This window comes from Equus asinus, chromosome 2 (assembly GCF_041296235.1).
Source record: "Equus asinus isolate D_3611 breed Donkey chromosome 2, EquAss-T2T_v2, whole genome shotgun sequence".
NCBI classification, from domain to species: Eukaryota; Metazoa; Chordata; class Mammalia; order Perissodactyla; family Equidae; genus Equus; species Equus asinus.
In genome coordinates, this window is record NC_091791.1 from 145345333 (window position 1) to 145371294 (window position 25962).

The window sequence follows — 25962 nt, forward strand, 5'->3', positions numbered from 1 at the left end:
CTGCCCGAGTTTTCTCCAAGACATGCCCAGTCTCCCGCCTTCCTCGCTGCTTGATTTGCTTGCCTCTGGGCTCAGCTAGCACTGGAGAATGCTTCTCTTCTCCCTACCTGCTCCTGACCCCTCTCTCAGAAACCCTCCCAAGACACCACACACTTGTGCTCTTACAAGGCTACTGCTTCATGTTTCAGAAAATACACCATTAAGATTAATTTCTTGGTAAATTTTTGTATGTAAGAATTATTTCTTCCTTAAAGTTTAAGATCCAGAAGCCCTTTTTTTGTGAAGTTCTTTTTCCCCTCTATTTTTTTTTTAAAGATTGGCACCTGGGCTAACGACTGTTGCCAATTTTTTTTTTTCTGCTTTATCTCCACAACCCCCCCCCCGTACACAGTTGTATATCTTAGTTGCCGGTCCTTCTAGTTGTGAGATGTGGGACCCGCCTCAACGTGGCCTGATGAGCGGTGCCATGTCCACGCCCAGGAGCCGAACCCTGGGCCACGGCAGTGGAGCACACGAACTTAACCACTCGGCCACGGAGCCGGCCCCTTTTTCCCTCTATCTTGATGCTCAGATAATTTTCCTAAATTGAATGTGTGTTTGTGTATATGAGAGTGTGTGTATGTGTCTATGTGTATGCACGTGAAACAAGTTTCTTTCCAGATCTTCTCTTGTAACACTTGAACTCCTCCTGCAGTCTCTGGCATGCTGGAGCATGAAACCATTCAGGGCGTATCTGGGGTGAAGCCCACAGGGCTAAGAAAGCGGACTTCCAGCATCGCCGATGAGGGCACCTACACGCTGGACTCCATCCTCCGGCAGCTCAACTCCTTCCATTCGGTCATGTGTCAGCACGGCATGGACCCCGAGCTAATCAAGCAGGTGGTCAAGCAGATGTTCTACATTGTGGGGGCCATCACCCTCAACAACCTCCTCCTGCGGAAGGACATGTGCTCCTGGAGTAAAGGCATGCAGATCAGGTGAGCAAACACCAACACCTGTGGTGGCCTCGTCTCACTGCCCCACCCACCTGCCAGGGCGCAGAGAGCCGATGGCGTTCGAGGTCCCGACACCTGATGTCTGCAGCCCCTGGCCAAGCAGCAAGGGAAGACCGGGCATGGAGCCGCTTTCCCTTCCCCTGCTGGACTCCCCCACGTCCTCCATTACTGCTCCCCGCTGTGCCTTTCCTCAGGTTCCACTCGCTGCTTGTTAGGAACCTGCTCCACTGGGGTGGGAACTCCCTTGAGGGAGCGGAGAGATGGTGAAAAATATGTAAAGATGAGATAGCTGCTTCCTCTCCTTTTCTGTGTGTTTTAATTGTAAAATAACAGGATATCAAATTGTAATGAAAAGTTCTAATGTTTTATTGCTCTTAGAAATTTATTTTTGACAAAATACCTCTTTGTACCTATGGCAACAAGAATATGTCTAGTAGAGCTTTTACTAACATTTGAAACATGCCCCTTTATATGTTAAGAAAAGCTGCACACAATTTTATGCCCCACTGCTCCTCAGCATAACCTCATTATCATAATAGAATTGATTTTTTTTAATAATTTATTTTAATACAGCTAGAATATTCACCAAGAGGGGGAAAAAAAGGATTTCTCCTATAAAAGTCTTTAGTTACTCAGTCGCAGGAAACCTTAGTGTTCTTTTCAAATTTTCTGTTCTGACCAACATCATTGTAGTTAAGATAATGCCTTCCACTCAAGTATTAGAGTCTATTTCTCTAGAAGCTTTGTTTACACATGTGCAACACCTGTCGTAAATCATAACACTTCCTATTTGCCTGATTACTAAGTTGTGATTGTGAGTCCATTCGCCTTATTTTAGTTTGAGAACCACTGTCACTTGGTTGACCACCTCATGAAACCTCAGCATCTGTGTAGTTTCCGTGTCTCTGTATATTTGAGGTCTTCATCTTTTCCAGTGGCCCCCACTTGCCCTTCTCTCCTTCCATCACCCAGCCACTATCTCCATCACTCAGCCTCTTCCCTAAAGAAGGCTGGAGCACAAAGTCTGTGTGAGGGGATCTTGTTAGCCAGTTCACTAATTTGGGGTTTGACTTAAGGAAGAGAGAGTACTTAAAAGATTATTGATTCTCACCTCTGAAGTTATCAGAAAAGCTAGAAGGTGTTTTCTGGTCAGCTGTTTCATAAGGACACAGCCATATTATGTGTTCTATTTTGTCTTTCAGCAAGTCTTCATAACTTTTGTTATAATGGCTATATATCTATCTCCCATTAAAGATAATTATATTCTCTATTCATTTACTCTTATATAATCATGATTCTAAACCTCATGACTATTTATAATGATAAATTTTTAAGCACAGCTGATAAAATTTAAGAAAATTGAACAAAAATACTGCCTGTCATTTTAACTGAAATTTGTGACAAAGCCACACACAAAAAAATTAAGACATTTATGACAACATTCAGTAAATTTGCATTTTTTTTGGCATAGGTACAATGTCAGTCAGCTGGAAGAATGGCTACGTGACAAGAATCTGATGAACAGTGGGGCTAAAGAAACCCTGGAACCTCTCATTCAGGCTGCTCAGCTTTTGCAAGTGAAAAAGAAAACAGATGATGATGCAGAAGCCATTTGTTCCATGTGCAATGCGTTAACTACTGCCCAGGTAAAGCAACTTTCTCTTTTATGAAAGAGTTTAACGTTCTTCGAGGGTGATATTTAGGGAAGCAAAGAGGTCTTCTAGCTATTGCTCCTGTCTCTGAGCTGACTGTATCTGTGTCAGAGAAGATAGGTATCTATACAGATCTGGAAGAAAGTAATACTTTTCAGTGCTGATCACAGTCATCCACATTCAAGATTCAGGAATTACTGATTGAGTGTCTACAGTGTCCTGCATAATGTTCCAGGCACTAAGATACAACCATGAACAAAACAAAGTCCCTGCTCAGGGGGTGGACATACCATGGAGCTTGTATTCCACAAAGTAATTTTCAATATTATTTGATAATTGAATGGTTCTTTAGACTTCTCTATTTTAAGACAGATAATTTTTGTTCCTTCAGTTCCGTAAATGACCAATTGAGCTCCTATCTCAAGGCACCTTACTTTTTGCTGGGGGAGATACTTCAGTAAATTAGGAACAATTCCTGCCTAAAAGGAACTTCGAGTTTAGTAGGGAAGACAGATGTCCCAGCTGATTCTACCATAAGAGTTCTAGCAAGTTCTATAGTAAGATATCTGAAGGAAGGGCTGAGGGGCAATAACTGAGGTCCCATTAAGCTGGGTCTTGAAGTGAAGGAAGTGAGAAGATGGGGAGGGCCTTTGAGGACAGTGTCCACAGCATGAGGCAAGGCATAGGCATAAACATACCCTTTTTTTTGCCCAGTTATTTCTGTGCTGACTCGGGGACTTTCTTAATGGTCATCACATTTCTCATGACATAGAAATCTCACATAGATTATACACAGAACATGTACAGAAAGTAGCTAGATGGATACTCAGAGAACCCTGTTAACAATGGCCACTTGGGGAGACTCAGAGGATGGGAGTGGGGGTACTTGTACTTTTCATGTTGTGTTCTTTTGTACAGTTTGGATGTTTTTCCAAATTTATATTGCTTCTTAAAATGTGCAAATATTAGATTAATACAGTCGTATTGTAAAAATTCAAATCATAAAGGTAAATGTGCCTTCAGGCCAGCTCCTCCTCCACTTTTGTTCCAACCCGATCCTGAGTAGCATTGAAAACTGTGTGCACAGGTCTTTCTAGTTTTCCAGATTATAAGCACTAGTGTATCTTTGATAATATGCTGAAAACTTTGATCATTTCATTTCTCACAGATTGTCAAAGTGTTAAATTTGTATACTCCAGTTAATGAGTTTGAAGAACGAGTGTCTGTATCGTTTATTCGTACTATACAGGTAAGATCTCCCAAACTTTCTTTTTCTTCATTCACCAACCCAGTCATTTGAATGGAAATTTTATAATTTATTGAAGGATAATATGTTTTTTAGTGTATTGCTTCATTTTAGTTTTACAGTGCATTAACTTTTTTGATAACAGCTTATTGGAAAAATGAAGTGATTTTAAAACAAATATAAACATTCTTCATTAGTCGAGGACTTTTTGGTAGAATTTTTGGCAGAAAAAAAATCTTCGTAGATTCAGAGAACTGATGCTCTTTGTTTTGTTTTTTTAATCTCCTCAGATGCGTTTACGAGACAGGAAGGACTCTCCTCAGCTGCTCATGGATGCTAAACACATCTTTCCTGTCACCTTCCCTTTTAACCCATCCTCTCTCGCGCTGGAAACCATCCAGATCCCAGCCAGCCTGGGCCTGGGCTTCATATCACGGGTCTGAACGTGAGGGCAAGGCAAACAGGGACAGTACATTTCTTGCCTGAAATAAGAACCCATTATTTCCAGTGAGCTACTGAAAACACATTTTTAAAGAGAAAGTACTGATTATCTCCTAAACAAGAGGTTCTTAACTGGAAATCTCCCTAGAATACTTTCATCACCTTGGAAAGAAAGATAGGCTCCTTTGTACTGTGTTACCTTTATAGCAACACTCATCCGTGAGCAGTTAGGTATCCTGAGTTTACATGCAGGTGAATGACGAAAGGAAGGAAGATAAATGTGTCTTCAGATGCCAGCATCTAAATGGTATAAAAAAGGTAAATTCCAGATATGAGCTGTTGTTAGGAAGGCGCCAAGAAAGAACGTCGTCTGCACTACGCAGAACTGAAAGAAAAATCGCCATTGAGTACGTATCATATCAGTTTAGGAATCAGTTATGCTGATATTGTCAAACTGGATCAAAGAAATAAACTGGCAATATGTAAAGTAATTGGTCAAGTAACTTGCTTATATGTGTCACTATGATACAGAGATACTAAGAGAATGTTGGTTTGCTGTATAGCATAGAAGTCCATTTGTACTGTAGTTTACTGAGCATTTTAAATTGCTGCTACATACCGTGTTCTTTAAAATGTAAGCGATATTCTTAGTAGGCACTACAACAATAAGCTTCTCTTTTATCAACTCTGTTTACAATTCAGTCCGGTCACAGTTTTAACTGGAGTATGTGCGAATATCTACAGATTCCTCTGCCCAAGTAGCAGACACTGGGAAGTCCTGCAGTAACATGACCAAATGTTTGACATTTAGGGGTAGAATTAGACAAAGTGGCTCTTGTTGGTGTCATTATTTATTCAGGGTGTATGACACCGATGTGCTCGTTAGTTTTCCCTGGGTGGATATCACATCAGGGGACAGTGTTCTGTGAAGTGACTTATTTTTAGTTCCCAGATCTGATGCCTGCAGTGCATATTTTCAACCATGACAGGTTTTCTTTCTTCTTCTTAATTTATTAAGAATTAATCTCAGTCACTATCCAGAGAGGATTGTCAGAATATTCATGATTCAGGTCTTGAAACTTGATTAGCCTATAAGTTATGCAAAAGAAGGTGTATAATAAATAATTATGATTCAGTTTTTTTAGGCTGTGGAACTTCTGTAAATGTTCTCAGTACTACTAGATACTTTAAAAAGCATCGTAGTAGTAATACTTTAAGATTTGTATAAGAATATAAGAAGATTGCTGAATTTTACAGAGGATTTCCTTCAATAAGACCCAGATTCTATAAGTTTTCATTCTGAAATCTGAATAAATATATTCTCCATTTTTCTAGAAATCTTATACAATAAATCTTTCAGGTTGTGCAAAAACAAGTTCTTAGCTTTCCTCAGAAACTGTGGATCTGAATTACAATCATAGATTTATATAATTTAACTGTTAGATGGTCTAGAAAAAATGACATCTTATTAAAATATGTGCAATATTATTAATGGAAATCAAACAGTTTCAAGTCAGTGATAAAAATTGTTATTAGAAGATAGTCAGCTTATTTGGGCTTCAAATTCCTCGTTTATACAATAAGAGGGTTGGACAGCTGATTCCGAAGGTCCCTTCCACATCTGAACTCCTCTCCTCCCAGTGCCTGGATCGGAGAGAAATGAGCTGCACTTACTCAGTAAGTTCACCCTCTCATGGAAAGATCAGTGTTCGGTGCCTGTTAATTCTGAGGGATTAATAAAATAGAAAGTCACAAGTTTGTGTAGCTATAACCTTTCTTAAATGTACATGATTTACATACATGCTTTTAGAAAGTTAATTAGTTTATTTTTTATTGAATCATGTACAGCTGTATTCAGTTTGGATACATTTAATTTGCAAAACCAACCAAAAACACTACTAATTCAGTCAGATTCTCTGAGTTTTCCCTGGTTGTCAGTGTGGTTTTCAATTAACTCTTAACAACCATTTCCTTAGTATGAATGTGTCAGCATCTAAGAGCATGGGTGGGACTTGGGTTGGGGGTTGCTAGAAAAAGCCCACCATGGTACAGGCTGTCCACCCCAGACCCCAAAATCCTCCCAGGCCCTCCCCAGCTTAGTCCTGTGTAGCTTGTCCCACGCACACCCTGAATCTTATCAGGGCTTCAAGATCACGCTGTGGCTCCCACAGCCACTGCAGCCCTTGATCTTAGCCCCAGACAGCCAGATCCTGAAGCATCTCTGGTCTGGGCCTTTCTCTCTCTCCTATCTCCTGTCTTTCTGCGGTCAAGTGCTGGAGCCTCTGTTCCACACCGGGGCCAGCGTCCCTCCTGTTCAGGGACGGCCACACAAAGATTATGCTATTCCAGGGCTCCAACTTCAAGACCTACCCAGAACCCCAGATGGGGATCCGAAGTAACTTCTCTCAGCATCTTTAGTCATACCAAGAATACAACCAGAGAACCCCAAGATCTGATAAATGATGCTGTGTACAACTTTCTTGAGGATACAACAATATTCTGCCAACTGTGGGGATGCTTTGGCCACTCTGAGGACTGCTCACCCTTCTCGCTCTCCATCCACACTTTCTCACCCAGCTTCAAACACACCTCCAGCAGCCTCCCACCCACCCATTTATCTGTTCTCTCTTCCCTCTCCCTCAGCCGAATCCTAGATCCTATTACCTGCACACTCGTCTGCCCTGACGGTGTTGAAGGCAGTGGATGGAGTCAGCCCACAAGCCCTGCTGGCTCCCTGGTTGCTTACCTTCTGGCCATTCTTGGCACAAGTTCTTGTTGGTCTCACTTCTCTGCAGTACATTCTTTACTATTGTCATTAATTTGCTTTTTCATAAGTCCTCTAAGACACACAATAGAAATTCAAAGAAAGATCTTGAAAGAACAGTTGGTCATTGTCTCCATAGCCCCTTCAGTAGTCTCCACCCCACTCACCTTACACACAGACTCAGCTCACACCTTGGAATGCAAAGGTGAAAAATTAGAAGCACTTTCCCTTCTCGTAGCTTTCCTTAGGTTTCAGGCTTTGATCTGCCTCAGCATAACCACAAAGAAGGGGAAGATTAACATGGGATAAGAGCCACGAAGTGTAGCTTCATGATTCCTGTGGAAGTTTTGAGAATTCCTCATATACCTGACACTTCTTTTGTCAGGTGCAAAGGTACAAAAATATATATTCCAAAGCCAACTGAAAGGAGATTTGGGGATTCGGGTCAGTTTATATGATTTGCTTTATTTCCTTCATTTCAATGGGTAATTGAGAGTTGACTCTTTCTGGGTGAGTCATGATGTGTAATATAGATCAAATCTTTCAATAACAGTGGAGGAGGTTATAGAAATACTTGGAGGATTCAGTAGAGTGATTGCTGTGAGAAATTACTTTGCTGGTTATGCTAGGTAAAGGGCTACTGGCCACTGTCCTGAGAAGTCCTCACACAATTCTTCCTCCCCCTCCCTCTCCCCCTCCCCCCCCCACTCACACACACACACACACACACACTCACCAGTTTGTAGAGTTCCCCAGGAGGCATAATCAAGGATCTTCGGGGTAACTTCAACTGTTCAGGATAAAACAGAAAGCGAAAATGAGTGTGTGACCCTCACATTCTCCTCCCGAAAGCAGTGTAGAAGCAGTCACTTGTGTCTGGCTGTGCTTTACTTCAGCGCTTTCCCTGTGTTACCTCCTTGTGTCCTCACAGCGGCACTGGAAGGTAGAAAGGGGAGCTTCTGCACTCGTCTGTGATGATAATTTGAGAGACGATAAGGTCAGTGACTCGCCTGAGGTCGCCTCAGCCACCACTTTCCCACATGCAGCAGTGGCAGTGAGGGCAGGTGCCAGGCAGGAGACTTTAGAGAGTCGTGAGTTTCCCTTCTGTTCCTCCCAGTGCCCGTGGGGTGCCCCGGCTCAGCAAGAGGAGCCCTCTTTCCTTATCGGAGTTGGCACCTGGCTTTGGGGACTGAGCAAGTACCCAGTTCTCTGTACTACAAGAGGAAGCGCCCAGAGCCTGGTAGTTTTCTTTTTGTCACAGTTACCTGTTGGGACTAGGTTTGACTTTTTAAAGAATCAGCCCTCCCTGGAGGGTGCACTCCTCTGCGCTTAGGTCATTAATTAGCAGCTGGCTGTCAAGCCTACGGGAAGCACTGACAGCCTCCTAAAAGTTAAGAGGAAGGTCACAACACAGCCCTCAGAGTCGCTGTTAGGGCCATGAGGTGAGCTGTGGGCCTGCGGAGATCCTGGTCCCTTCTGCGGGCTGTGGCCTGGACAGGCCACATACAAGTCTGTGTGTTTGAATGTTACAGTGTGTGCATGCTGCCAGTGTGTCCTGTGGAGCTAGGAGTGTGTTGTGTGCATGCATGTAGAGAGGCTCTGTTGCCGTGGCCTCTGTTCATGGGGAAGTGCACTGTCATTTCTCAGGCTGTGCCGTGAGGGCCGCCTTAACCCCTGCTCCCTTCCCTCCTAGAGCTGCCTTAAGTTCTCTGGAACTTTCCCTCTGCAAGAGGATGTCTTGCCTGGAGAGGATCTCTCGCCCTGTTTCTCAAGGTTTTGTGAGGGCTTTGGTTGGGTGTGGCCTCCGACCATTAGACCATTAATTCTTTTCTTCCCTTCCTGCATGACCCTCTCCTTCCGTTACTTCTTCCTTTTGTTTTCTGTTATTTCCAAACAGGTATTTTAGAACTCTGAGGCTGCAGCGCTCTCAGAGGCAGTGAAACGTGGGCTTACAGAGTGTCCCTGAGTTTGGGGGCTCTGTGTCACAAGTAAGCAAATGAACTTATGGGAGAAATAGAGAGAGACGTTAGATTCTCAGTAATACTTAAATGGCTTGTTTTCCACCGACCTGTGCTTACTACAAGTAAAGGGTACAATGGTAAAACCTTTCATGGACATTCTTTAAAAAAAATTTTAAGAACCCTGTACTATAAAAGATTGAGTGAAAACAGGAAAGAGTGCTCTAAGTTCCAATCCATTGTATTATCCTAAATTAAGTCAACCTGGAGTTAACAGTAGCTTTCTCAATAGGTCAAGAACCCGAAAAGTGCTATGTAAGATATCTGCCCAAAGGCATTTTATACATTGTTTTATTTTATAATGTGGTCTAGCCCAAACATTTATTAGCTTAATTTAATGGGTGTTATTAGATTCATAAAATGTCTGAAAATGGCTAACATTTCCTTAGTATTGTAGCACTGCTTGAAATATTTGAAAGAAAAATGTTTTTTGAGTTGAAACTCGTGTGTATAATTCAATGTCTGGTAGGTCAGTACATTTTCATGCATTTTTCAGAGTCAACAGTTTGAAATATTGTTACCATATGTTATAAAACTTTAGCCTACATTTCAGCCTCTCTGAATTACTTGAGCCATTTAATTGTTTCCAACAAATGGTGAATTTTTCCTTTCCATGTGGATATGTGTTGTAATTTATGATTCCTCGCTATGTATTTTTGTGGAATCCTGAAGTAACGTTGACTTCTTGTGTGCTTGGAAAATTTAAATCGCTCTGACGGTGTTGCACAGAATGAGATCATGACATTTAACAAGTTGTATTTTAATTATTAACTTTAATTGTTAACTTACTGTGAAATGAATATGCCTTTTAACTACCATGAAATTGAACATTGCAGTTTTCCAAATATTTTTCATTGTTGAATCTGGAAAAATGATTCTCCTTTGATCTACATAGAAAAACATGAAATAGTTAATCTTTAAAAAGTTCTTAGGTAAAATATTCATCCATTGAAAAGGAAGCAGAAGTACTGAGAAGTGAAAGGCGTTATCAACCAACTCTAGTTTTAAACTGAGCCCATCCCAGCATATCTCACATGAAACTTTTAAAAGTAGGTTAAGAATTCACCTCATATCAACAACAGCCTTTGAAACATAGGTTTTCACTAGATATCACCTAGTGCTAAGATAAAAACCAAAACAATATCAGGTTGACATTTATGCTCTAAATTTGTAGTTGTCTAATGTTGTACTTAGTAAATGTGCATCATTAATGCGATATTCTCCTAGGTATTATAGAAAACTGTTCAAATAAAGATATGGATATAAAGGATTTTTGTTGGTGTCTTATGAATAAACCCACAGCACATGGAACATGGATCATACACCAACAGAGACCACATTCTGGGCTATAAAACACGCCTTTAAAATTTAAAAGAATAGAAATCATGTAGTGTATACTTTCAGGTGACAACAGAATTAAACTAGAAATCAATGACAAAAATAGCTGGAAAATCCCTAAATACTTGGAGATTAAACAACACACTTCTAATAACACATGAGTCAAAGAAGAAATCTCAAGAGAAATTTTAAAATATTTTGAAATAAATGAAAATACAACTTATCAAAATTTGTGGGATGCAATGAAAGTACTACTTAGAGGTAAATTTATAGCATTGAATGCATATATTAGAAAAGAAGAAAGACCTAAAAATCAGTCATCTAAGCGTCCATGTTAGGAAACTAAGAAAAGAAAAGGAAATTAAATGCAAAGTAAGCTGAAGAAAAAAATAAAAATTAGAGCAGAAATCAATGAAATAGGGGACAGGAAATCAATAGAGAAAATCAATGAAACCAAAAGCTTATCAAAAAAAAGAGGGATGACATATAGTAAATTAGTGGTTGCTTAGGGCTAGGAGGAATGGGGATGGGGGGGAGTGGGGAATGGGGCAATAACTAAAGGGCATGGAGTTTCTTTTTGAGATGACAAAAATGTTTTAATTGACTATGGTAATAGTTCAACACATCTGTGAATATACTAAAAACCACTGAGTTGTATACTTTAAATGGGTGAAGTATATGGTATGAGAATTATATCCCAATAAATGTATTTTTTATTTAAATAAATTTTGGCTTCTGGTATGGCAGACTGAGGAGCTCAGCAAATTCTCAAAAAAACCAAGGACAACACTGGACAAAGTGTCAAAAACAACAATTTTACGGATCTGTAAATTGACCAAGAGCATACAACAAATTAGTAGCGGTTATCCACAAAAAACCACTGCACTCTGAGTAAGAACAATGGGAGTTTGACATTCTTGCATGGGTCTGCTCCCATCGTCCTCCCCTCCCCCAGCTCAGATGGCATGGTAGTTCTACAAAGTAGAGCAAGCTCTGAAAACCAGCAGCTTTGCCTTTGGGGGGGCTCACTTGATTTGGAGTGGAGTGCAGTAAAAACCCACACCCAACAGTCACAGTTGTCATCTCAGAACTGTGAGAGAATACCCAGTTTGTGGTACTTTGTTACAGCAGCGGTAGGAAAGTCATACACTATTAATCGAGTATGTGTGCTAAGTTAAGATGCATATGTTAATCCTTAGAGGAACTACTAAAAATTAAATCAAGAAATAGCGTTTTTGTAAAAGGTGAGAGTTAAAATGGTGCGCTAAAAAAGAAAAACTATCACCAAAAATGTCAGTAAAGGAGAAACAGGAACAAAAAAAGACATGAGCCAGGTAGAAAACAACAAATGACAGTCATAAATCCAACCATATCAATGATTACATTAAATGTGAATGGATTAAATGCTTTAATCAGAAGGCACAGAATGTCAGACTGGATCTAAAAAAACAAGACTCAACTATAAGCTGTCTATAAGAGGACATTTTACAATGATGAAGAGTCAAGTTATTGGGAAGATATAACAATTATAAATGTATACATGGTAAAGTAAGAGAAGTGAGCAGTTAGTGGTAGAAGGAGAAAAAAGAAATGGGGACACTCGTGAGCCCCGTGGTGCCACATGTAGATCCACAGACACTCTTGGCAGCGAGCCTTGCCCAGATCTTGGTGAGAGTTATTCCTCACCAGATCCAGATCTTAGTGTTATTTCTCGGTTCCCATTCCACTATGATTCCCTTGCAGTGTCTGCCCACTCCCCAGCTTGCCCAGGGTTTCCTAAAGAGAGGCAGTCAGAGTTTGTTCCTTGTCCTCCAATATCCATTTTCCCTTCTTTCAGCCCAAAACTACCTTTCCCAGGCTCCTGTGCTGCTAGATGTGATCAAGTGGTCTGAGAAGGAGCCTTAATATGACTCCTCTGCCCATCTTCTTTGTGAGAAAGAAATAAGCCTTGCCTGAGACCTTGTTTAAAAAAAAAAAATCTGTACACACCTAACAGAGCCCTAAGATACACAAAGCAAAATTTGACAAAATGGAAAGGAGAAACTGACAACCCAACAATAGATGGAGTCATCAATATCCGTTCTCAATAATTAATAGAACAACTGGACAGAAAACCAGCAAGAATATAGACTTGAAAACACTATCAACCAACTTGATGTAACTGACATTCATAGAACACTACCCTAGAACAGCACAATCCGTATTCTTTTCAAGTCTACACTGATCATTCTCCAGGATAAATCACAGGCAAAACAATAAAACACGTCTTAGTACATTTAAAAGTACTGAAATCACACAAAGCGTGTGCTCTGACCACAGTGGAGAATGGAATTGAATTAGAAATCCACAACCAAAAGAAATTTTCAAAATCCCCAACCACTTGGAAATTAAATGACACTTCCAGATAACAAAGAAGAAATCACAAAAGAAATTAGAAAATATTTTGAACTGAAAGAAAATAAAAATGCTTTGGAACGTAGCCAAAGCAGGTCATAGAAGGAAACTGAAAGCTTTAGATGCCTTTATTAGAAAAGAAGACTTGTCTCCAATCAGTAACAAGATTCTACCCTAAGAACCTAGGGGAGAAAAAAAGTAAACTAACCCCAAAGCAAGCAGAAGGAAGGAAACAATAAAGATCCAAAGGGAAATCAATGAATTAGAAAACTGAGACACAAAAGAAAATCAAGGAAACAGATGAAAACATTAATAAAAGTGACAGAATTTTACCCAGATTGACTACGCAAAAAAGAGAAAAGATACAAATTACCAAAATCAAGAATGAAAGAGGGAACATCATTCCTGAGCAGGGTCAAGACTAGGAGAAGGCAAACAGGCCCTGAGGGAGCAAAATGTAAGGAGGCATTCACTCTCAGGGGCACGCAAATACAGGGTCAACACCTGAGAGTGGGTGCCTCCTTAAATTTTATACCCTAGGCTCCTCATCTCTCACCCAATCCTGGCCCTGCTACAGAGAGCCTATAGAAATGAAAAAGATAATACAATACCGTGAATGACTTTATGCCAACAAATTAGACAAATGAAATGGGCAAATTCCTAGAAAGACACAAATTATGAAAACTGACTCAATAAGATATAAAACTCTGAATAGACTTTTAACAAGTAAAATAAATGAATAATTAAAAATCTTATAAAGAAAAGCCCAAACCAGATGGCCTTTTTGGTAACTTTTATAAAATATTTAAAGAAATAACACCACTCTTCAGGAACTCTTTCATAAAATAGAGGAGAGACCACTTCCTAACTCATTCTATGAGGCCAGCATTACCCTGATACCAAAGCCAGACAAAATACATCGCAAGAAAGCTACAGACCAATGTCCCTCATGAAGACAGATGCAAAATCCATAACATAACATTAAAAACTGAATCCAGCAACACATAAAGAGTATTTACATACCACGACCAAGTGGGATTTATCCCAGCAATGCAAAGTTGGTTTAACATTAAAAAATCAATCACTACAGGGGTGGCCCGGTGGCGCAGCAGTTAAGTTTGTATGTTCCTCTTCTCCGCAGCCCAGGGTTCACCGGTTCGGATCCCGGGTGCAGTCATGGCACCGGTTGGCAAAAGCCGTGCTGCAGTAGGCATCCCACATGTAAAGTAGGGGAAGATGGGCACGGATGTTAGCTCAGGGCCAGTCTTCCTCAGCAAAAAGAGGAGGATTGGCAGTAGTTAGCTCAGGGCTAATCTTCCTCAAAAAAAAAAAAAAATCACTACAACATGGGGCTTACCCAGTGGTGTAGAGGTCAAGTTTATGAGCTCCACTTTGGCAGCCCAGGGTTTGCAGTTTTGGATCCCGGGCGTGAACCTACATACCACTCATCAAGCCACGCTGTGGTGGCGTCCCATATACAAAACAGAGGAAGACTGGCACAGATGTTAGCTCAGGACCAATCTTCCTCAAGCACAAAGAGGAAAATTGGCAACAGATGTTAGCTCAGGGCCAATCTGCCTAACGCACACACAAAAAAATCCATCACTGTAATATACCATATCAATACTATAGAGAACAAAACCCACACAATCATCTCAAGAGATGCAGAAAAAGCATTAACAAAATCCAACACCCATTCAAGACTTTTTTTCTTAATCTCATAACAAACTAGGAATAGGAGGAACTTCTTCAGCCTGACAAAGGACATCTATGGAAAAACATACAGCTAACCTCATAGTTAATGGCAAAATACTGAATGATTTTCCCCTAAGATTGGGAACAAGGCAAAGATGTCTATTTGTTCTTACCACTGCTATTTCACATTGTGCTGGTGGTTCTAGCCAATGTAATAGGGCACCAAAGAAAAAAAATTAAACATACCCAGATTGAAAAGAAAGAGGTAAAAAATGCATATGTTTGCAAGGGACATAACCTTCTATGTGAAAAACCCTAAGGAATCCACAAAAATAATCACTAGAACTAATAAACTAGTCCAGAAAAGGTTAGAAGATAGAAGATCAATATACGAAAATCAATTATATTTCTATATACTGGCAATAAACAACCTGAAAATGAAATTAAAAAAACATTCATATACATTTCATATTAACATCAAAAAGAATAATATGCCTAGAAATCCATTTAATAAAAGAAGGGCAAGACTTGTACCTGGCAAACTACAAAACATTGCTGAGAGAAATTAAAGATCTAAATGGAGAGGCATTCCCTGAACTGGAAGACTTGGTCCTGTTAAGATGGGAATTCTCCCCAAATTGATCTACACATTTAACACAATCCCTATCAAAATCCCAGTAGGCTTTTTGGTAGAAATTAACAAGCTGAAACTAAAATTGATATGAAAATGCAAAGGACTCAGAATAGTCAAAACGATTTTGATAAAGAAAAACAAAGTTGGAAGAACTTCATTTACCAATTTCAAAGCTTACTGTGAAGCTCCAGTAATGCAGACAGGTGTGGGACTGGCGTAAGTACTGACATAATATCAACAGAATGGAAGTCAACATCCAGAAATTATGGTCAAGTGATTTTTGACCAGGCTGCCAAAGCAAATCAATTCAATTCTTTTCAATAAATGATGCTGGAACAATTTGAATACCCAAACATAGAAAACAAACAAACAAAAAAACCCCATTAATTTAGACCCTTACCTCAATAGCGCACACAAAATTTAATCCAAAAAAGTTCATAGTCCTAAACGTAAGAGCTAAACCTACAAAACTTCTAGAAGAAAATCTTTGTGATTTTAAGCTTGGCAAAGATTTCTTAGATATACCACCAAAAGCATGATCCATAAAAGAAAAAGAATTGATAAACTGGCTTTATCAAGATTTAAAAGTTGGTGCTGCGAAGGACATCATGAAGAAAATGAAAAGACAACCCACACAGTGGGAGAGAATATTTTCGAATCATATAGCTGATAAAGGATTGATGATTCGTGACCAAAATACACAAAGAAAGATGGATTCAAGGCCTGCATTTATCTCCCCTTCCTCCAGAAGCTCCAGTGAATGATGATAAACTCAAGAAGCGAAAGAGAATGGAAGAGGAGTCAGACAACCATCATTTACTTTCACGAGCCAAGAAGGCTGAAACCTAAACTGGCAGAGCAGGGAGCCCCAAAGTCATCGAGGTCTCATGGCCAAACTCTGAAAAACTCCAGCACAGGCCTCAGAGGAAGCAAGTAACACTGAAAGTGGCATAGCACTGAAAATAGAACTCGCTGAAAATCTGTTTAAGTAGCAGTTCACATAGACTATAGATGTGAACAGAAATTTCACAAAAGAGAATCCCAAAGCAGTCAATAAATAGCCATGATGCAAATGCAAATTGAAACCACCACGAGACAACACAACACCCTCAGAGAGGCTAACATCTAAAAAACTGACAGTATCAAGTGTTGGTAAGGATAGTAAGCAACTGAAACTCTCATATCCTGCTGATACAAGTTGAAATTGATATATATTTTGTGTGTGTGAAGAAGACTCTCACTGAGCTAACATCTGTGCCCATCTTCTTCTATTTTACATATGGGACACCGCCACAGCATGGCTTGATGAGCAGCATGTAGGTCCATGCCCAGGATCCAAACCTGCAAACCCCAGGCCACCAAAGTGGAGTTCATGAACTTAACCACTATGCCACCAGGTCAGCCCCAGAAATTAATATAATTTTTTAAATTCTTTAGCAATATCTACTAAAGTTGAACATTGCATACCTTACAATCCAGCAATTCCGCTTCTTTATATATCCAAAAGAAATGCATATATCTGTGTATCAAAAGACCCATATAAAAATGTTCATAGCAGCATTGTTAATAATAACCACAAATTGAAACAACCCAAATATTTAGCAATAGGATAAGGAATAAATAAGTTGTAGAATATTTATACAATGGAATACTACACAGGAAGAAAAAATAGCAAACTATAGCTACATGCAACAGCATGGATAATAGTCATGTAATAAAGCAGATGCAAAAACGTTACACACATGATCCATTTATAAAAACATCCAAAACAGGTAAAAGTTCGGGGCCAGCCCGGTGGCACAGTGGTTAAGTGTGCATGTTCCACTTCTCGGTGGCCCTGGGTTGGCCGGTTTGGATCCCGGGTGTGGACATGGCACCGCTTGGCATGCCATGCTGTGGTAGGCGTCCCACATATAAAGTAAAGGAAGATGGGCACGATGTTAGCTCAGGGCCAGGCTTTCTCAGCAAAAAGAGGAGGCTTGGCAGCAGTTAGCTCAGGGCTAATCTTCCTCACAAAAAAAAAAACAGGTAAAAGTAACTGATGGTGATAGAAGTCATAACAGTGATTATCTTTGAAGGGTAATGACTTGAAGGGACGTGGAAAGTTTGGGGATGTTGGAAATGTTCTGTCTGGATCTGGGTGGTGGTTACTTGGGTGTGTCGATGTGTTCCATGTGTAAGAATACAGTGAGCTGTACACTTATTTGTGCACTTTTCTGCATATAATCTTATTCTTTGATAAAAATTTTATTTAAAGAAAAAGCAGTTAGACCTTTAGATTCTCTTCTTGATTCTGAGCAGCCAGGCAACTGTCCCTACCCACTTTATGTTCTTTTCTTTTTCTTTATGTTATTGTTTTGGACAATAGGTGCCCCAAATTGAATTTACGATAATCCTCTTCTTGTGAAACCTAGCACTGTTGGTCCCTGCCAGACCCTTTTAAATTTTGGAGGGGTTCCCCTTCTTTCTTTATCTCCAATCTCATTTTTTGTAGATTTAATGGATGACTTTGTAATTTATCATCCACACTTTTATTTAAATATACTTGTATCTGTGAACAACATACAGTATGCAGGGTTTTTTGAGTTTTAAAATATATATAAAGACTTGTGCAGACACAGACATCAACAGAACAGAACTGAAAGCCCAGAAATAAAACCACACATCTACAGACAGCTCATCTTTGACAAAGGAGCTAAGAATATACAACGGATAAAGGAAAGTCTCTTCAACAAATGATATTGGGAAAACTGGACAGCCACCTGCAAAAGAATGAAAGTAGACCATTCTCTTTTGCCATACACAAAAATTAACTCAAAATGGATTAAAGACTTGAAGGTAAGACCTGAAACCATAAAACTCCTAGAAGAAAATATAGGCAGTACACTCTGAGACATCGGTCTAACAAGGATCTTTTCAAACACCATGTCTACTCGGGCAAGGGAAACAAAAGAAAAATAAACAAATGGGACTTCATCAGACTAAAGAGCTTCTGCAAGGCAAAGAAAATCAGTAACAAAACAAAAAGACGACCAACAAACTGGGAGAAAATATTTGCAAATCATATATCCGACAAAGGGTTAATCTCCAAAATCTACAAAGAACTCACATAACTCAACAACAACAAAAACAAATAACCCAATCAAAAACCGGGCAGAGGAGATGAACAGTCATTTTTCCAAAGAAGATATACAGATGGCCAACAGGCGCATCAAAAGATGTTCAACATCACTAATCATTAGGGAAATGCAAATCAACACTACACTAAGATATCACCTTACACCCATTAGAATGGCTATAATTATCAAGACAAAAAATAGCAAAAGTTGGAGAGGACATGGAGACAAGGGAACTCTCATACACTGTTTGTGGGAATGCAAAGAGGTGCAGCCACTATGGAAAACAGTATGGAGACTTCTCAAAAAATTAAAAATAGGAATACCACACGACCCAGCTATCCCACTACTGGATATTTATCCAAAGAACTTGAAATCAACAATTCAAAGAGACTATGCACCTCCATCTTCATTGCAGCATAATTCACAATAGCTAAGACGTGGAAGCAACCCAAGTGCCCAACAACGGATGAGTGGATAAAGAGGATGTGGTACATATATCTACCACGGAATGCTACTCAGCCATAAAAAAAGATAAAATTTGCAACAACATGGATGGATCTTGAGGGTATTATGTTAAGTGAAATAAGCCAGACAAAGAAAGACAAACAGGATATGATTTCACTCATATGTGGAAGATAAACACACGGACAAAGAGAAAAGATTAGTGGTTACCAGAGGGGAAGGGGGTCAGGGGGTGGGCATAAGCGGTAAAGGGGCACATATATATGGTGACTGACAATAACGTACAACTGAAATTTCACAATGTTATAGACTATAATGACCTCAATAAAATTAAAATCAAAAAAAGACTGTGCTAGACATCTACTCAGCCCTGTTTTCTCTCTCTCTGAGGGCTATAGGGAGATCACGTCTGTTCCTACTAGCAGCTGTAGAGCTGTCCATTGTATGTGTATACTATTGTACTTATTCCTTCTCCTATTGAGGGATACTTAAGTGTTTCCAACTCTGACATACAACTGTTGTGATGAACATCTACTTATCTGTCTCTTTGGGTGACTATGTGAGAATTTTTCTGCCTAAACTTTTCACTAATATTCTCAAATTGCTCTCTAGAATGGGAATATGAGTCTAGTTCCCACCAGCTGTGTGAGCAAAACAGTTCTTATTTTCTCACATTCTAGGCAGCAGTTGATGTTGTCCAACCTAAATATTTTCGCCAGTCTGACGGGTAAAGTGATATCTTGTTATTTTCACTTGTATTTCTCTGATTACTAATAAAGTTGACATCTCTTCATATGCTAACCAGCCATTTGAGTGTCCCCATATGCAAACAGCCTATTAATTTGCTGTCAATTTCCAAGTTTTAAAAATTGGACTTCCTATCTTTTTTCTAACCAATTTACAGTAGTTTCTTATATATTCTAGGTTAGTATTAGTTATTAATCATTTGTTGGTTGTTTAAATTGCAAATATATTTCCTACTGTTGACTCTATTTGTGAATGGTGTTCCTCACTGAACAGAAATCTTTCATTTTGATGACCTCAAATCCATCATTTTTTCCATCTATGGCTGTGCTTGTATCTTAAGACATTCTTTCCTAACCTAACATGTAAAAGATATTATCCTTCATTTTTTCCTAGTAATTTCTTGCTTTGACTTTTAAGTTTTAATCATGAATCCATCTGGAGTTTATTTTTGGATGCAGGGTTTGCCATGGATTCACTTCTCTTGTTACCCCACATAATGGGCCCATTTATTAAGTAATCTTTTCTTTCCCCTGCTGGTCCTCAAGGCCACCATATAATGCAGGGCCCTGTTAGTGGGCTTCATTCTGTTCCATTATTCATTTATCCATTCCCATGCTAGTATCACACTGTTTTAATGACTATGGCTTTGTGATATCCCTTAATACATGGCGGGGCAAATCTCTTTGTTTTTTGTTTTGAGAGTTGTCTTAGTTATACATGGACTTTTATTCCATATGAAAAATAAACTCATTTTATAATTCTCCAAAAGTCCTGCTAGGATTTTGATTCCAATTCTATGAGGCTTATATATTAATTTGTGTACAATTAGCACCTGTACAATATTAAATATTCCCATCCATGAAAATGGCTTATCTCCCCATTTATTCAGGCCTTCCTTTATGCCTTTGAAGAGAAATTGAAACACTTTCTCCACAAAGGCCAAGTGCATTTTTGTTAGTGTAATCTCTGGACGCTTCATATTTTCGTTGATACTGTAGATGTCTTATTTTCTATCTCACTTTCTATCCTATTTTCTGAATGGTTATTGCTCCTATAAAGAAAAAGTTTTCATTTCTTTATTTGATTTTGAATATGGTCACACGGCTGAATTCTCTTAAGTTCCAGTAGTTTGTTGATTTCCTGAGGCTTGCTTTCTATGGACACGGTCATATCCTCTGCTCTTTCCAGTAAACACGCTGCGACCTCAGGGAGCTGGAACTCGGGCCGGGAGCGTCTCAGAACACACCTGCCGGCTGCCTCCAGGAGTCGCCGAGTCCCGGCTCCGGCCGCACCGGGCCCAACGCTCGGCCCCGCGCCAGGTGCACCGACTTCACAGCCCAGAACTGGCCGGGAGGAGGGTCGCGCCCCGCTCGCAGCCACCGCCCCAGCCAATCACAGCGAGGCCTCGCCAAACTGGGCCGGGAAGGACCAATCGGCGACGCTCTCCTCCCGGGGCGCCCGCCCTCGGGAAAGTTAGCTGTTCGCAGAACTTCTCCCGCGAGATGGTCCAGCGCTGATTCCCGGGGCTCCCACGCTTTCTGCCCGGGGCCCCAGAGCCGCGCGCCGGACCCGAGCCTCGCACCGGCGCGGCCCTCGAGCGACGCCGGCTCCTCACGCCCATGGCGGTGGCCGAGCTCTACACGCAGGTAGGCGGGGGCGCGCGGGAGGGAAGCGGGCCCGGCGCGAATGCTGACTGTACCTGGCGCCCGGGCCACACCTGTGCACCTGGCACGCTCGCCCGGAGGAGGGACCCGGAGTGTCGCCCCCGCGGGGCTGCGGTCCCTGTGCACGAGGAAGGCGCCCCCGGAGCCTGGGTCCCTCCGGATGGGAGACCGAGTGGGAGGGGCTTCCCCTCTCGTCCGCAGCTTCTCGGTGTCTGGTGTCCAGGGGTCGCGCGACACCCCCCACCGTCCCCCGCGACCTTCGACCCCCTCCTCCCGCGCCACGAGTGTAATCAGAGTTGCCCGCAGGACGTAGAAACTTCAGACGTAGGCCAATACCAGCATCCGTAATCTTCCTGACCCACCTGGGAGCCCCTTGAACAACTTGGCACAGGAGTTTAGCGCCACAGTATTCAGGATGCTTTGTAGAATTCCTGGGTCTTCAAAATACTGGCAAATGCTTTGAAGTTCCTCTGATATCCGAAGCTGCAGTCTCACCCGTGGTAGAAACTGAAGGCTTTTGGGAACCCAGGGGTCCTGACGTGCAGTCACAGGTTCTTCACCTAACGTTGGGTGCTTTGCAGTTTATAAAATGCCTTTCACATTCACCCTGACTCCAGGAAACCCTCTAGAGCCTTCCTTCAAAACCTCCTCTTCCCCCAGGCAGAGGGCTTCACCCCTTATCTAGGAAGGGCAGTATTCCCACAGGATGCCCAGAACCATCTGAGATGAGCTTGGTTAATTATTTGGATAAAGAGTACAAAAGTGTTGGCCCTTTTGAAAAAACCTATCGGAATAGCCATAAAGCAGGCTCTTCCTACACCCCAGGAGAGGAATGTATGGTCCCCAGTATCCGGATGAAGGAGACTAGAATCCATCCATTTCCCCTGACACGTGCCCTAACTTTATATTTAAAAAGGCTCTTTTGCTGTAGATATAAAAGATAGCTGTCAATAATTGTTTCAATGGTTTAAGCAAACTTTTTCCCTTCTACTTTGCTTCATTAGTAACAGCACAAATACAAATCAACCAAATCGTATTTTCCCCTCAATGCATTTCCATTAATAGAGTTAATGTCCAAATGGACAGTGTTTGAATTGCCCTAGTTCTGTTCTGGCATAGTTTTACCAGTAAGAATGTGAGCCATCAGATATCCAGTAGTGCTTCTTGGGTCTTCAACTTACTGGAGGTAAAAGAAAGTTCTTGGATAAAACTATTCTTGGAAGAGACTTTGGAGGACAGAGAAAACTGTTGAGGGTTAACCTATTTTAAGTAACCATTTTTTCCTGAAACAAAAATAGACAGGTGTGAGCATCTCTATCATCAAGTGCCTCAGCCACAAATATTTATTAAATACCAAGTAGGTACCAGGCACAATGTAGGAAAACTGACATGGAAGAGTTTTCTAGAGATGAGCTGGAATGGACAGAGATCCTGAGAATCCCAGAGCCAGAAGGAGCCTTGATGGCTGTCCCTACCCACCTTGTGTCCAGGTAGACACCTGTGTTCCTTGGCTGCCACCTCCCTTCCAGGTGGTCTGTCTGTCCCACTTTGTCAATTCCAGAGGTGGAAAGCACCCCCCACCCCATTTGGGTAGCTGCCTGTTTAGATTTTAGAGAGCTTGCTTTGTTAAAGAGTTCTTTCTTAAACTGAGACAACATCTAAACCCTCTTCCTTGCTTCCCTTCCACTCCTCCCCACACCCTCCCAGCCTCTCACCGCACCCCTGCCTCTGCAGATCCAGCCCGATTGTCCTGGAACACCACACAGAATTGGCCTAAGTCACAGCTTAGGACTGGGGACCACATTTAGCCACATTGAACCCCCAGGGGTGCTCTGTTTCTTTGCGCAGTGTTAGCCACACAATGTTTTAAAACAACTTGAAATGCATTTCTGCACCCAGAGGCAAACAGTGACCCTGCTGAAGGGTGACAGGTGGGCTGTCCATTCTAAGATCCCTGTGTGGCAGCCAGATCCTATGTGACAGCTGCACCCACCCCATGGTCTCCATGCTGTTGCCTGCCTGGCCCCTGTCTCGTCTTCCTTCTTGCATAGTCCTTCAAGATGGGCATGTTATCTCCCATTAAACATTTATTGAGGAATTTCTGTATGTAAAACATTATGCTTGGGGAGGATAGAAAGATATTTTTTTTAAGTAAGTCTTGCCTCTCGAATTTTCTGATTATGGAAATGTCAAGTAATGTGATTACGAAGGACTAGTGGGCATGGAGGAGCCTGCTGGGCAACAGAGCTGAGAAGGTGAGGGTCTTGGCTGCCAAAGAGTCAGGCCAGGGCTTTATACTCCAGTGAAGATTTTGAGTGGGGGACCACAGGATCAAGGGTGGTGTTTTAGGAAGTTGGGTATGCCAGCAGTGCCCATGGGACTCTGTGCCCGGTGGCGAGAGGCTGGAGTCAGGTATGTAAATTCTCAGGTCATCCTAAGTGTGTGGGAAAGAATTAGGGCTGCGCTATTGGAAATGGAGGATGGAGGCAGAGTCCGAGAGTGTGTGGGGGTAGGTGAGGATGAGACTGGGGAGCGTGAGGAGAGGGATGAGCCCAGGATGACATGGAGGTTAGCATCTGGATGACTGAGAGCAGAGTGGTGCCATTGACACAATTAGGGACATCAGGAGGAGGGGAAATTTCTTAGGAAAGGCGTGAGACAAATTTTGTACCTGCAGGTGTTAAGTGGTGAGGGGGCTCCCAGGGCAGTGCCCTGGCTGGTTGGAAGTGAGGGTAGAGGATGGGCCAGGGGTCTTCTGCCCAGAGGTAGTAGCAGAAGCCCAGGCAGTGAGGGCCTCCCCAAGCGAGAGAAGAGGGCCAGGACAGGACACTGGGGAATGCATCTGTTCAGGGAGGGCTGAGATGGAGCCCTCACACGGAGGAGGAGGCAGGAGACCTGGCACTGGGAGCCACAGGAAGAGAGGTTCCAAGAAGGAAGAGGGGACTCCTGGGAGGAAGGGTGGCGAGAGTAGCAGTTGCAGCCGGCCCGATGGAAGTGTAACATGACCCATCTCTTTTCAAAAGCGCTTTGGCTTCATGCCTTGGAAACGGTCAGAGCATTTGACCCTGCAGTTCCTCTACCTGAAATCTCTCTGAGAAAAACCGGTCTGGCCATTCTCTACTTGAACCTGTCTGGAGGCTCCTGTCACTTTCAGGCTCCCTGACCAGCCCTGAGGTCTCGCCTCTCTGCATCCTCTCCCCACTGCCTGCCAGCTCCTGCCTTGGTTCATGCTCCGCCAAACTTCATGCATTCCTGCAGTGTCACCACTCTCTGCTGTGGCCCAAGGGCTCCCTCTGCTTGAAATGTCTGTCCCCTTTGCTCACCAGCACCTCCACCTTCCAAGTTCAATTTGAGAGCCCCTCTCCTGAGAAAGCTTTGCAGCCAGCCCTTCCATCTGGGCACCTTTCACTCATTCACTCTGTCTCCCCCGCCGACCAAAAGTTTCTGGAGAACAGGGAACACTTGCAGCTCAATAAATGTTTGATGTATACATGCATGAATGAATGTTTTCCTGTTTTCAAAAAAAGCTATGGGCATGCGGGTAATGTTGGTGATGGTTACTTTTATCTTGCAGTCATTGACTACTTCTCATGTGCCACATGCCATCCAAAGAACTTTATGTGCCTTTTTTCATTTGATCTGAATAAACAAAGCTGTGTGTTAGATGTTGCAGTTTTATAAATGGCTCAGGTTCAGTTGCCTGAAGTTACATAGAAGTGATGGAGCCAGGATTAAAGACCTGTGCTCTCACCACGTCCCACTACCACGGCTGCAGTTCAACCTCCCTTATCATCTTCCTCCTCTTCAAGGGATCTGACCATTGCCCCACACACAGAGGGCTTGTGGGAAGTCGATCCACTTCATGGCTGCCTCCCATGACGCCTGGTTCTTTATCAGATTATTCCTTCTAATAACTAAAATGGAACCAACCTCAACATCCAGCGAGAGGGGGAGAGTTACATGAATTATAGAAGCCCCACAGAGTAGAAGGGTATGAAGCCGTCAAAATGCTACTTAAAGAGTTCAAACAACATGGGAAAATGATTCTATTATGTGAAAAATGAGGGTACAAAAACTGTATATGCTGTGTGGTCATGAACATAGAAGATATGCAAACAAAGGAAGATGACCAGGTGCATGAGTAACTAATGACTGGGCAGTTCTGTACGTGCAGAAAACTCAAGGAGGATGAAGGCTGAGGAAGGTCATTAGGTTTGGCGCTCGGAGGTCCTTGGCATTGGATTTGTCATGCCAGTCATTGTAAAACTAAATAATCTATGTAAAATCCTTAGCACAATACCTGACACATAATGCTTAATATAAGTTGGTTTTTTTATATTGATGCTATTATAATACGGGTGATTTTTAGTACCTAAATATTGGACTTTACATTTCTCTCTAAACTCTCCATCTTGTTGTTTAGTGTAGTGCAGCTTGCCAAGACCTTTTGAATCTTGATCGTCTTTAACTAATGCATCATTTTATCTGCATGTTTGTTCCACATGTTCTGTTTTCTCATCTAAGACACTGGCAGAAGTGATGAATGGAGGATGAGGCTGTAGAGCTCTGTGGCATGCCTCTAGAGACCTTTCTTAAATTGTTTCTCATTCATCAGGATTCAGGTTATGACTGTTTTTGCCACAGATTCACAAATTATATTATCCTTCAACTGTCAATTTCTCTTGCTTGTGCATGAGGAACTCACAAGACATCTTCACAAAACTTCTGCTGAAACTCAGATATGCCATCAAAGAAGTATCTTGACAAGCAGTCCAGGGTCTCTGTCTAAAATA

General features: G+C 41.7%; 2 protein-coding genes across 5 annotated transcripts in view; both read left to right on the plus strand.

Moving 5' to 3' along the window:
* MYO5A (myosin VA) overlaps window positions 1–10383 on the plus strand; it is a 187291-nt gene extending 176908 nt beyond the window's left edge. For 3 of the 4 annotated variants that reach the window (XM_014850530.3, XM_044764877.2, XM_070501456.1), the window contains 4 exons: window positions 695–977; window positions 2467–2641; window positions 3816–3896; window positions 4184–5701. In XM_014850530.3, the coding sequence (XP_014706016.3) occupies window positions 695–977; window positions 2467–2641; window positions 3816–3896; window positions 4184–4336 (692 nt within the window). In that variant the 3' untranslated portion in view covers window positions 4337–5701. Of the gene's footprint in view, window positions 1–694; window positions 978–2466; window positions 2642–3815; window positions 3897–4183 lie in introns of all 4 variants that reach the window. The other variant, XM_014850533.3, reaches the window with a different exon arrangement.
* Window positions 10384–20965: 10582 nt separating this feature from the next.
* The window catches only part of MYO5C (myosin VC), a 92526-nt gene continuing 87529 nt past the window's right edge, over window positions 20966–25962 (plus strand). Inside the window, exon 1 of the mRNA XM_014850527.3 lies at window positions 20966–21151. Within this exon, the coding sequence (XP_014706013.3) occupies window positions 21125–21151 (27 nt within the window). The 5' untranslated portion in view covers window positions 20966–21124. The remainder of the gene's footprint in view (window positions 21152–25962) is intronic.